This window comes from Podarcis muralis, chromosome 8 (genome assembly GCF_964188315.1).
Source record: "Podarcis muralis chromosome 8, rPodMur119.hap1.1, whole genome shotgun sequence".
Lineage (NCBI taxonomy): Eukaryota > Metazoa > Chordata > Lepidosauria > Squamata > Lacertidae > Podarcis > Podarcis muralis.
In genome coordinates this window covers 20,232,384-20,246,170 of record NC_135662.1, presented here as the reverse complement: position 1 = coordinate 20,246,170, position 13,787 = coordinate 20,232,384, and the positions used below count along the sequence as shown (strand labels likewise).

The 13,787-nt window shown below is 37.8% G+C and overlaps 1 protein-coding gene across 1 annotated transcript in view; it reads left to right on the top strand.

Moving 5' to 3' along the window:
* EMC2 (ER membrane protein complex subunit 2) overlaps positions 1 to 12,975 on the top strand; it is a 41,271-nt gene extending 28,296 nt beyond the window's left edge. The window contains exons 8-11 of the mRNA XM_028736286.2: positions 3,514 to 3,595; positions 4,209 to 4,319; positions 6,408 to 6,512; positions 12,660 to 12,975. Coding sequence (XP_028592119.2) covers positions 3,514 to 3,595; positions 4,209 to 4,319; positions 6,408 to 6,512; positions 12,660 to 12,746 — 385 coding nt within the window. The 3' untranslated portion in view covers positions 12,747 to 12,975. The remainder of the gene's footprint in view (positions 1 to 3,513; positions 3,596 to 4,208; positions 4,320 to 6,407; positions 6,513 to 12,659) is intronic.
* The last annotated feature ends 812 nt before the right edge of the window (positions 12,976 to 13,787 follow it).

Below are 13,787 nucleotides of genomic sequence, written 5' to 3'. Positions count from 1 at the left end.
CACGGCATTAATTCTGACCTTCATTCCATGGCAAATAATTGTGGTTTTCTTCCGTCTTTATTTTTTCAGCCCAGGCCTAAATTGTACTACGATATTTCCTTCCTTCCTTTTCAGAGAATAGGCAAATAATGAGATTCTCAGGAGAAAAGGCAGCCATTCCATTGGGTTTCAAAAAACAGCTTTTTCTCACAGTAGAAATAACGTGAGCATTTTGACAGTAGAATTTAATAGTAGTGTTCAGATTTCCAGTGTGTGTCAATAAATTGTCCTGCAACAAACATCCTAATTTATTTTTTTGCAATATTTAGTACTATAATAAACTTTGTGGTCTCAATTTAAGTCATACTCAGAGTAGACCCATGGAAATCAATAGGCAATTAAGTCACTAATTGATTTCAGTAGGGCAACTGAGGATCAAGTAGGATGCCACTTTTACTGTTTAATTAAGAGTCAGCAAAATGTATGGAATCCATATTAGTTTGCTTACAGCCTGAACAGCAGACTCTTATACAACCTTAAAGAGTAATAGTTTTATTGTGGCAGAAGCTTTCCTTTGCTAAAGCCCACATAGAAAAAAAGGCTAATGTGCACACACACACACATTTTCAAGGTTTGTAAACATTAGGGGGGGAAGGCAGGGTAGATAAAATTAGAGGTGACTTAAAAAATAATAATGAAATAAGAACTTATTAATGCAAGCACATTAAAATCTTTATTTATATTAAAACTCACTTTACTTCTATCCAAAACACTGTTTTGGTAAATTATAAATACTTATGACAATAAACCAGAGGTGGGCAGCTTTTTTTCTGTTGAGGGCCACATTCGCTTGGCCATAATCTGTTCGACTGCATACTGGCAGTGGCCAAGGCCAGAACCAATTACTATTTCTCTTTATGACACTTCCTTCTGTTTTGCATTGTGCCGCCCCCCCCCCCCCACTTTTTTCGCTTTCTGCCCATGGACTTCAGGTTCCCACCAGTCTTAAAATGCAAATAATATGAACGCATACTTCCCATCTCATAGAAAGTGCTGTTTTGTCCTGTAATTACCAAGTCTTGCTTCTAAATGTTCTACGCAGAAAAGCTACAGTTTAGCAAAGAATAAAGCGTGCCTAAGATAATTGGTTTTAAATGGGTTCAGCCACACCTAGTGTCATGTTTGATTGGTTAGTGTTCAGCTTAGTTCTACTCAAGAGTAGAGCTGTTGAAATTAGTGGACCTAACTTAATCATGTTCATTAACTCCAGTGGGTCTACTGTGGATAAAAGTTACTTGAATACCACCCTTTGTCTTTATATGATTTTGGTTAGTGTGTCCTTCTAACGGCAGAGAATATGCCAAGGACAAATCTGTAATGCACTAGTGACTCACCTGTTGCTAAGAATATAGAATTCCTGGGTGTCAGAGGATGTGGGCTGCATGAGCAAAGGTTTTGGCTTATGTCCATAGACTACTGCAATACTTTGTATGTAGATCGGCTTTGGAAACAGTCTGGAAAATGCAGCTGATCCAAACTAGGGTTGCAAGACTCTTAACTTGGCCTGTTTGATCATATGCTAGTGATTTACAAGCTGCAGTTGCTCCTAGTCCTATAGCTTAGGACCTGGGTATTTGAAAAAACACCTCCCACTTGTATTTACCTCATCCTTCCTCCTCAGAGGGAGATTGTCCAGGGTCTGTCAAATGAAGTGATGGGGTTCTAGTCCAGCAAAATCTAGAAGGCACAATGTTGGCTCTCCATGCTTCAAATCAATCCACCAGAACAAGAGACTATGGTGGTGTCTGATAATCAGGTTGTCTTCAGTAAACAGCAAGGCTTTTTGTGTGGTGGCTCTGCTTTTAAATGAGTTTTTGAAGGCCAGTCTGAGGTCTTGCTTTCAAGAGTAAAGGTGGTGCTTTTCTGTTCCATCCTTTGATGCTTATCTTTGCCTTTGTAAGCCTGACTGCTGCTTGCTCTTTTAATCATTTTGAATTTTAGCATCACTTTTGAAGGTTTTTAATTCTTCAGTTTTATGTAGGCTGCTAAAGGAACCATTGTTTGAAAGATAGCTAGAAATATAATAACTAATTAGCAGAGTGTGGGTTTGGGGCTTGCATTTGCTGCCATAATGTGCAATAGTGTCTTGAGTGTGCATTTTTTCCTTCTGCCTTAGCAAAGGCTAATGAGAATGAAGGGCACCGATCTTAGCGGCCCTGGTGAAAATGTTTAGCAGTACTTTAGGGAAGCTTTTAATGTTTGATGGATTACTGTATTTTAATATTTTGTTGGAAGCCGCCCGGAGTGGCTGGGGAAGCCCAGCCAGATTGGCGGGGTATTATTATTATTATTATTAGATACTAAAACTGGCTTGGATATAACCATTTTCCAGTTACAGTTTGCCACACAACTACTGGTGCATGTCTTTGAAACACTTGTTGGTCATATTCTTGTGAGATCGTCTGTGCGTGGATGTCGCTGGCAGCAGCTTCACAGCAAATGCCCTCCTTTCCCAGCTGTTGCAGTTGCAGGAATCACTGCTGGCTGTGTCCTTGCTCAGCCTAGTTTCAGCCAGATGGATGGGGTACAAATATTGCCATATTTCAAAATGTGAAAATCCGGACACAAAAGTTGTTGGGCTTATTTTTTATTGCAAAATTAAGTTTTTGAGCTATTTTTAAGGGAATTCGCCAAAACCTATAATTCCGACATGCATTGCCATACATCCAGATTTTCCCGGACATTTCAGCAATTTCCGCCCAGACCCTGGGTACAAATAATAAAAATATTTTACTCACGTATTATTATACTCACGTTTCTCCACATGGCCCTATATATTGGAAGGCATGGACATGAGAAGAAAAATGTCCCACACATAGTAGGTTCAAGTGTTGCATAGCAGGAGGGAGGTGGAGAGAGTAGATGTGCGAACAAGTTTCAGGAGTATTTTCTCCTCTTCTGCTGTAGTGTGTGGAGTGGAACTGGTAAAGCTCATATATCGTGGGATAATGAGCCTCAGATGGGCCCTGGAGCCATGTGTCTTGCTTGTGAGTGAGGTTTGCGAGTCCCTCTTTGCATATTAACATCAGAAGAGTGTAAAGCATAAACTGCACTACCTGTGCTTTTGCTTTCTCTTCTGTATGAAGAAGAAAACTTTTAGTATAAAAACTTCACTACAGTGGTACCTCGGGTTACATACGCTTCAGGTTACAGACTCCGCTAACCCAGAAATAGTACCTCGGGTTAAGACCTTTGCTTCAGGATGAGAACAGAAATCGTGCTCCGGTGGCGCGGCGGCAGCAGGAGGCCCCATTAGCTAAAGTGGTGTTTCAGGTTAAGAACAGTTTCAGGTTAAGAACGGACCTCTGGAACGAATTAAGTACTTAATGTGAGGTACCACTGTTTTGCTGTGCTCCTGTAACTGCACTAGTGGTGATAGTACTAGTACTAGTACTAGTACTAGTACTAGTAGTAATAATAATAATAATAATAATAATAATAATAATGGTGTGATTTTCTGGTTTTGTTCTTCAGTTATGCAAAGGCAGCCTTTTGCTTGGAGGAACTCATGATGACTAACCCCCACAACCACTTATATTGCCAGCAATTTGCAGAGGTGAGTGTTTCAGGACAGTCTGGGTAGCTAGCAGTTGAATTTGCTCAGCGGCCAGTTGGCAAGGCATGTTGTCCCTGCAGTCTGCCCACTTGTTGTCTCCCACGGCTTCTACTGCATTCTTTTTTTGTACCACTGGCTTGCATCCTCATATTTGGTTAGCGGACTGTTGTACTGAGATGTTTTGTTTTCCAATACAGTGGTACCTTGGTTTACAACCATAATCTGTTCTGGAGGTCCGGTTGTAAACCAAAACAGGTTGTAACCCAAGGCGTGCTTTTGCCCGTGTGCGCCCCCCCATTGGTTGTAATCCCCCCCAAAAAGGGACACGCACTTCTGGGTTTGACGTGGTTGTAATCCAAAATAGTTGTAATCTAAAGTGATTGCAAACCAAGGTACCACTGTAATTGTCATCTTGGTTTGTTTTTTTCATAGTTTAGTTAAGCATCAAATACCCCTTACATGTTTTAACTCCATTCTTCAAGCTGCATTAGTCTGGTACTCTTTTCACTCTCAGAGGAAAAGCTCACGTTTCCATTTCTGGGATTTATTATAAGTGGAACAACTTTTCATAATGTTAAAGTAAACTTGCTCATCAATCTTGCATTTGAAATAGGTTAAATATACCCAAGGAGGGCTTGAAAACCTTGAGCTCTCAAGAAAATATTTTGCACAGGCGTTGAAGCTGAACAACAGAAACATGAGAGCGTTATTTGGACTTTATATGGTGAGTATGAAGGCATTTAATCCCCCCCCCCCAATAATTAATTTGATATTTAAAGTTATGCAAGTGGAGTTGAGACAGAAAAACATGCTGTGCTTCTTGATGCAAGTGTGATGTCAGGTGTGATGCATGTCGGGTTTGGCTTATTTCTTCCTAGCCTTAGCAAACTTTATATAACACCAACAAATAAAGCTACTTTTCTCTTCCTAGCATTATAGGCAAGCACATCTTAGTCTCATTGAAGTATTAAATCATTTAATTTAGCAATTCTCTTTCAAGTACAGTACAAAAGTATTTAGCTGAAGCATTAAGGCAGCAAAAACTCCTACTAATTAAATTGTTCTATAGCTTTTTGCAAATTTTCAGTAGGATCTTAAAACGGATCCATTAGAGAGAGAGACTTGTGATTTTTTTTTACTCTTAGTGTAAACACGCCTCATTTTACTGCAGGAAAAGTTCTGAGTATTTTGCACGCCAAAGTACTTCCACCTCCTCCTCTGTCCTTTTTCTTCTGGCTTTATTTTGGTACCTTCAAGAGTTCTGCTACACTAAGACTTATTCTCTCCAGTGTACATGATGACTTCCTATACAGATAAAATTTCAGTGCAATAAAACTGTCCTTAAACTATCACATCATAAGTGCACAGATCTATTTCATTCTATGCCCAAGTACTGTACATTTCCGTTCATACTCTTACATTGCAAGAGCCACACACATTGTTTCCACTTGTTATGGGTCAAGCTTCTCATGTGGTTGCTGCTCTACTTGCATGTCAAGAATGGGAGCTAGGATATATGATCCTTCCTTTTCCTCCTCCTGTTAGGGAACTGGGCATGTCCTGTTAGGGAACTGGGCATGAGAACTTATTGCCACAGAGAAGCAACAGTACTGAAGTTGCCTTCTTGACACTAAGTTTTTGGGAAATAAAGGCAAGACTATAAATGGACAAACCTCAAACCTTTTTTTTTGGGGGGGGGAGCCCTCTTTTTTGCATTCAACTTAAAGAACTAAGTTTATCACCAAATGCACTCTGGGGTGAACCACCATTTGTATTCTTGTTCTGATGTGCTAAGAACAGATGATGCGCATACAGCTGCTGTAGTGACAAAGCTTTCTTATTAAAAAAAATTCATTAAGTAAAGGATTCTCGGTATTTGAAGTGCTGATTTCCAGCTTACACACTTTTTATAATAGTGCTACAAATTCCTTTTAATGTTACTTAAACAGCAATGCTATGGAATTTATAAGAATAGGGATACTTAACGATTAAAACATTTTTTTTATTGCTGTCAGCATAGAGGATCAAATATTGACTTATCTTATGAAACTGCAGATGAAACCTTTTCCCTCTCAAGGTCTGTGGCAACACTTGCTTTTACTACCTGTTGACAAGATTTGAGGTTCTGTAATGCTGCCAGATCAAATAACAATTTCCATAGAACTAGCAGTAAGGATGCGCCGTCCTAAATGTTCGCATTTTCTGGAAACGAGATCATTCCTGCTTTGTGCATGTTAACAGCAAATCTTCTTTTGAAGTTGTTCTTACATTTTGTGTTTTAGAACTTGTAACTTAAATAGCATGATATTCATGCACATTCAGGCCTTCGGTTTTAGAAGTTTTGCTTCCAAGTTTTCTGAACTGTTAAGGGTATGGCTGGAATCCAGAGAGCTACTTTAGACGCAACTCAGGGCTTGCAAGTGCATCATGAACATTTGAGTTTGTCTTTGAACACCCTATGCAGTATACAAACTGATTTAGACATTGCCCTGCCTCTCAAAAGTGGTTTGCAAAGTGGCATGGGGAACTGCTGTTTGCAGAGATATTAAAAGTTCACTGCCGTGTCTACCTTGGAACAAAAGAGAGACTAGCAGAACCACAGTGTCCAATTTCTTACTTGCTTATTTTGTTATCAAAAAACATTAACTTAAAATGTATTGTAGTTTTTGGTTTAATGTGTTTTGTTTTAATACCTGTGCTCACATTTTCCCTGTTGCACTGTTTTATCATGTTCCATGTGTATTCAGTATTCAGGTTTATTTTGCAAGATTCAATTGTTTTTCAATTTGGTTTTTTTTTGTCGTCTTTCTAGTCTGCCAGCCATATTGCTTCCAATTCCAAGGCAAGTGCAAAAATGAAAAAAGATAATATGAAGTACGCTAGTTGGGCAGCAAACCAAATAAATAGAGCTTACCAGGTGAGTATTGTGTTAAAACTCTGATATGGTTCATGCACCACTTTACAATAGACCTTTTCACCTTGTTTGCCTATGTGGTAGGCAAGTGGAATGAGGAGACAGGGGTGTGGGATAAAGTCATAAAGAGGCCATGCAGATTTCAGAGAATAACATAACATTAGGACAAAAGGAATTTTATTTTGTTTTTCATCTTTTTTAGAGGATATGAATATATTGCAAAAGTTGTCTAACCTTTGAGTGTATAGTCTGAAGGAATCCTTGTGCATCCACGTGTGCATAAATTTAAGTGTCTGCTCAACTATAAATATAATTAATTTCTGGGAACATTACCATATTGCACCATTGCAGTTTGACTGGAAAGCCAGTAACTTACCTTAGTTTAATTTTTTAAAAAATAGTTTGATAAAAGAAGCTATTATTTATGGGATATTTGGTTGGATTTAATTGCTTAGCTTTAATCAGTCTTGAGATGTTTTGAACTGTTCCTCTGAATCTGTTAAATTGATGGTATATATAATTTATCTCTGAAGATCACAGTGTAAATCTGAAAACACTGCTTGTATTTTATTTCTTCTTTTTTTGGTAAACTTATGGTCCAATTCCATAGTTATGTTGGAGCTGGATCAAAATAATTGCAAATTGCCCCCTCTCTCAGTTGATACTTACCAGAACAGTTCACATTTTACATAACTAAAATGTATTTAAAACAAATGTCAGAACTTCTTTGTGACTTCATATGTTTGTGATGTATTGCATACTTCAGCTGTATTTTAGCAGAAAAGTGACAAATACCATATCTAGCTGAAAACTGCAAGGGGAATTTCAGTATGCAAGATACAATTACGTAGATTAGAAGTTGGGCAAAATCTCAAGTTAACACCCTACCCAGGCAAATTGTACTATAAGAATCTTTACTGAATAAAGACCAAATCCTGGTTGAGCTGTGCTTATTATATGGTTTGGTCTGTTTCTATATTTGCACTGAAACTACTGAAGAGCCTGAAGCAAAAGTGCTGAAAAATTGGTAGGTGGCTTTCTTTGCATTGAGTGAATCTGTTCTCAATAAGTACTATTCTGCTAAAGGTTCCTATCTTACAAATGAAAAAAAAATGAATATGCCAAATGCTTCTTTTAAGGAGACTCGTATTCTGTATGGCAAAGGTGGCTAGTCCCCAGTTCAGGGGCCTGGTCCAATCTCCCAAGCAATTCTCTCCCCTCCCTCAAAAATAAAACCCCACCCATTTTTGCAGCTGCAGGAAAAAGGAAAATAAAATCAAGTAGACACAATGCAGAGGTGGGTAGAGCCCAGTGCCCTAATGGGGATGCTGGTTGCCACCTCCCTGTTGATCTAGTGTGGATCAGCTTAGGAAGGGCAGTGTGTGTGTTAATGAAAGAGTGTAGGATTACCACACCCATTTTGGGCCACATGTACTTTGGGCATGCAGCTCCAAGTGGGTTGGATAAGGATGAATGCAGCCCTTAAAACAAATAATAATAATAATAATAATAATAATAATTAATAATAATAATGTTTTATACATTGTAGTGTGGCCATTATGGAATTTAAGGGTAAAGAATCAGGTTGTCTTAACTGTTTGGGGCCCTTAAAATAACTGCACTAATTAATTGTGAACTAATGACATAAACTACAGTATATCTAAATCACTAAAACTGAAGAATCCTCGCTTGTGTTCTGTGTGCTTAACATCAAAGCAAAATATAGGTTCCTATTCCTTAAATTAGTTTATTGTGTCTGTAATGGAAGCATTTTAGCAGAGAGGTGCAAGTTTGATTAACGTTAAGTGTTGTTGTTTTTTAAGCCCTTAATATGATCCACTCAGTAATTTCACTGATAAATGCTTTTGGACACATGACTAAATTCTCTAGTGTTAGGCATCCACATGTTGTTTATTAGCGGTGAGGTGATTCTGTTACAAACCATTTGGGACAGAAAATTTAATCATGATTTCAGAGAGACGGGGAAGTAAAAGCTTTGTCATCGGCTGAATTGGTGCCTAATGCTGGAGTACACAAAATAATTGGTCATAAACTAGAATTCGAAGTGATTTAGATGTCCAACTAGGCGTTTATTGATTGTGACACCATTGGGCTTTGTTTGTTCTAACTTGAAGCCTATGCCAATGTCATTAAAGGAAGCCATTTTTCAAGTTAACAAGGGCCTTTCCTCCTGTTACTGTCTTATGTCAGAGCTGTCCTACGTGTCCCTAAAACGGAATAGGCATAGTGCTAATTATTTTGAGCTCCCCATTCCTTTAGCAGTTTTCAAATCAAGCACAAGGTCTTTGAGATTTTTCTATAATCAGTTTCTTAAGCAGTTAAGCCTCTGTAAATATATGATCGGGGCTGTCTCCACACACACACACACACACACACACACACACACACAGCTGGCCCCATTTTTCACCTTCAGTCTTTAAGATTTGGGGTTAAGATTACTTAATCTTTGAATATGGTCCAAGGGGGTCAAAGGCAGGTTAACAATTCTTCCGTCTCGTTCCAGCTGGAATATTACCTGTCTTACCACAAAATTTTGTCATCGGGTCATGAGACATTTGCTAAATTGCGTTAATTATGAGAGAAAAGGAACACATCATAAATCAGGAAATCTCGTATGCAGGACAGCCATGGTACTTGAAGAAGAAAAAAGCATTAAACTGGAAATTTATTGGGTGTTTAGATGTTAATGTTAGTTTGAGAATAGGCCATGAAAAAAAAATTAGATAGTGGCAAGCCCTTGAAAAGAAATTACACCTACAAAGGAATGGTATATATGTTGCAATACATGGTTTGGACCAAATTACCAGCTAGGAACTTCTTTGACATAAGCCTACACACACACACACACACACACACACACACACACGTAACTAACTAACTAACAGGTTAATTTTTAAGAACAAAAACTGTTTGAAGTGAATGGAACGTGAACATCTTAGCACAATTCCTGTTTGCATCCACCTGAATAATTCTTAGTAGAATGTATCATTAGCTGGCAAATCTTCTGCAAGTGATGAAGAAAGTGCTGGAGCTAGCTCATTGTAGGTATGATCCACTCGGCTGTTCTCCTGTGCAAATCCTTTGAAAAGTATTAGAGCTATTCAGGAGTGTCATTGCACGTTGCCATTTGTACGTATGCCCTGTTAACACACAGCATATTTCCCACTGGGGTTTGCCCCTTGAAGTTTGGATGGAATAGTCCACCCATTTATCACTGCTACAGCCATACGTTTGCCCGTATAAATAAACAGCAAACTGTAGGATATTTAGTTGGTTGCATGTAAAAACCACCACGTGTGCCAAGATATCTCTCTTTTCATTTAGAGCCTTGCATTATAATGACAGATCACAATCAAATAAAACGATATGATTTACTATCCTGCCGTTCAAACTCTCCATATTGAGTTACGGAATGACAACATCGCTGTAGTAAATGTTGCTAAATGAAACTCAGAAGTGGTTTTTTCTGTAATTTAAATAGAAGCTTATTAACTTTTGAGTACCATAGCCAAATCTTGTCATGCTGAGAAATATTAGTGTTATCAAAGCTGAGTCACACTAAATGTTTAAATGTTGATGTTTCAAATCTGGTAGCTGTTTCCTTTTTTTCTAGTCAGTAGGTACAAGAGTTACTTGGTTAACATTAAAATTGTTTCATCTTTAGCATTTCTTTAACAATTTAGGTAAACATTCTGTCAACATATCTCATTTTCTTTTTCTTGTTAGTTATAGTTCCATTGGCTTTTTACACAGTGCAGTTGTTGACATGATGTCGGATAGAATATTAAGCAGGAGACAACATTGACAGCTCTAAAATGTGTTTAAACAACATTACAAGGAAAACAAACACTTAACTTGTTCTGTGTTGAATCCAGATTAAGTTAGGGAAACATCGTTCCCATGTATATCAGTTGGACAAGTTAGTAATGTCTTATGCTGCAGTCTACACTCCACTTACATGGGACTAAGTCTCACTGAATTCAATAGGACTTCTCAGTAGACATGGTTAGGATTGTGCTGTTAGTTCCCATTGATTTCACTGTGATTTAAGATAACGAAGTCTGAATCCAGTCTTTTGTATCATACATATGTTCACCACATGGAAAGAAAGTTGAGGTATGGACGTGTATGAAATAAAACAATTGAATAATAAAATACTTGCACAATAAAATACAAATATAGTAGTAGTAATTTTATTTTTATTGACCTTGAGTCATAAGAAAAATAAATCTGTACAGTATGTACATTTCAGTGTTATAGATGTAAAAAAAACAAAAGGTATAAGTAAAAACATTTGTATTGATAAAACACTAGCAACCACTTAAGAGTCACTGCACAGATCAAGTCTACAGCTGGTTTCATAAGTGTCAAAAACAATGTTGATATTTAGCTATGGCTAATACAAAGCATGCTGTTAATCTGGTTATGTCTTTATATGAGTGTGTCAGATTCCTGCAAATCCAACCAATATTGCCACCTCTCCTGAAACCAACAGTCAAATTTACAATGCATTTTATCCGAGATGTTTAATAAATTCAAACTAAATCTCCTTGTCAGCTCGGGATATGAAAAGAACCAGTGAACTTAAATGAGAATAATGATACTTAGCATGTATATATTGTGTCTGAACCATTGTACATATATCATTTCAGTAATTCTTGGAACAATCCTGTAATGTCAGTACTAATATTATCCTCTCTCATGATGTGAGGTTAAGACTCAGAGACAGAACCCTGTCTTCAGCCACCTTGTGTGTTCATGGTAGAAGTGAGGTCTTAAACTAGGGATTTCTTCTTCAGCTACATCAGTGTTCTCATCTATGATTTCGGTTAAATATAAATAAACACTAAAGGCTGGGTCCAAGTGTGAGTTATAGACATTTTTGTTGTGCAAGGGAGAAATCTACAATTTTTGGTAGCTGCCTGCCCTGTTCTTGAAAGGCTTTTAATCTTTAAGAACTGCTTATGGGGTACCATTGGAGGCTGAAGCTTATAGGAGATAGTGGGAATCTTTTTGCATGGAAAGAACTCTGTTCAGTGTTGTTAGGACCCAACCCTACAAAACTATCATAGTAGATTAGAGTAGTAGCTAAGCAGGTTGCTTAGAGATTAGAATCTCATCTCTCCTTTGAACTTACAGCTCCAGTCTGCAATATGGGGATGATACTTTTAAGGATAACAGTAAGATAATGTGTACAAGGTGCTTTGAAAAGTATTATTTAGGTGACAGTAATTCCTAGGTGGTTCAACAATGGATAAAGTTGTGAAAGAAGTGTATGCAGCCTCTTGATAGAGTTTCAATGAGAGGCTAAATAAAAGTAAGTTGTTATTGTCGTTAAGTATATGATATCTTGCATTGGATGCCACACTGAATACAATAAGCCCACAATTTATGCAGGGTTATGTTCTGGGAATCACGTCTAAAGCCAAAATCACATATAGTCAAAACATATTAGGTGCAATGGTTTGTGGGACTGCTGGAGTCTTTTTTTCTTGGTCTTCCACTTCCTTTTCACCCCTTTTTAAATTGTTTTTATTTTTATTTTGCCAAATGAACGTGCACAAGTTCAACGTGCATAAGTTGCAGGCTTACTGCAGGCTTAGATAAAGGGTTCCACATCAGTAATGGAAGGTACATGTGGGGTGGGCCCTTTTGTTTGGTGTGCTTTCTGCCCAGTGTCCTTTTTTATTTATTTCGAGGGTTAATACTTGGCTCTTAACGAAATCTTCTGAGATCGCTTGCCACTATATTTAAGAAGCTGCATGAGACAAAGGAAGTAGGGTAGGGTTTCTTCACATAGGTGGTGGCTTCAGTTTCTGTAGTCCTGGGGCAGCTCCTGGCTCCTGGTGGGAGATGCAAGGGACACTACGGAAGCAGAGATGCCTACAAGCCCCTCGCAGGTTCTTAGATGTTCACTCTCCCACTCCTTTTGCATTTTGTAGGCATCACACAAGAGGGGACATAAAATGGGCCTTTTTATAGTCAAATCTTGGTACTGGTTTTTAATGGGACATTTCTGCGGTAGAAGATTCCTCATGCAGTCTTGGCAATTTTGGTGGTGATGTACCTTATTGTGACTTTTCATTACTTGGTTTTGTAAAACAAGTGTTAATCTTTCTTTTCCCTTAGTATGCTGGTCGCAGTAAGAAGGAGACGAAGTATTCTCTGAAAGCTGTAGAAGACATGTTGGAGGCCCTGCAGATAACCCAGTCCTAAATGATAGCGAAGCTACCCAGTGATAGATTTTCTTTCCTCAGCTCCATGTCCAAACTCAAATTATCTAAGAGTTATGCTAATTTTAAATTCCCAGTTGTGTTAACAATGGTTTCATGTTAGTGAAAGTGACTCTCTTAAATAATGTGTTTTATAAAAGATATAAAATTCCTATTTATTGCTGCTATGATGAAAAGCCACTGAAATGAATAAAAAGAATAAATTTATTGAACGTCAGTCTCTTCAGATCTTGTATGTACAGTAAATGCTTAAGCCATAACATGATGTAGAAATAAACTTAAGTGATGATAAAGCAGAATTATTTATTGAACATATGTAGGAGTGCTGGAGACCTGTGCTTAAAAATGAATACCATATGGGGCATAAAATGTTCTAACAGAACAGTTGATGAAGCTGCGGTAAAGTTATACATGCACTAAGCAGTTCTTTACCGAACAAGGGCTGACCTTATATTTTCCCCTGAACACTTTTTATTTGCAGAATAATATTAATATCAGTGTTATTGCTATGCTTTTCTGTTCTAAGATAGTAGTTAAAAATAAGTGTGTCTGTTCATTAGATCTTGTGGGAATCAATATTGATAACAACAATAATAAATTGTGTCCAAAACCATAAAGACAAAACAAAGATTTTTAAAAAGTTGAAACCATCAAATATCCTCGTAGCTAAATGGTTTCAAGGCTGCCCTGTCTCCAGGCTGCTACAAAGGTCACCACACAGGCCGAAGAACTTTTTAGGCTTAGGATCTTCATAGTCACTGATTTCCACACTACAGGGTTTTTAGAAGTGGGATCAGATGGATAGATATACACAAGTGTGGTTAAAAAACCCCCACCAGAGCATATATTTTAACATTGGTTTCTTTAAGTAGGTTGAATCTGAATCTACTTCATTTGCCAGTCTGTATAAACAACCCAGTTTTGCTCTGTTCTGTTTGTCTCAGATTCTGTTCATTTCTTTTGAGTGAAAGGTGTATCAAAGGCTGTGTACAAAAACAGTTTCTATAGAGTCAAAAGACAATAT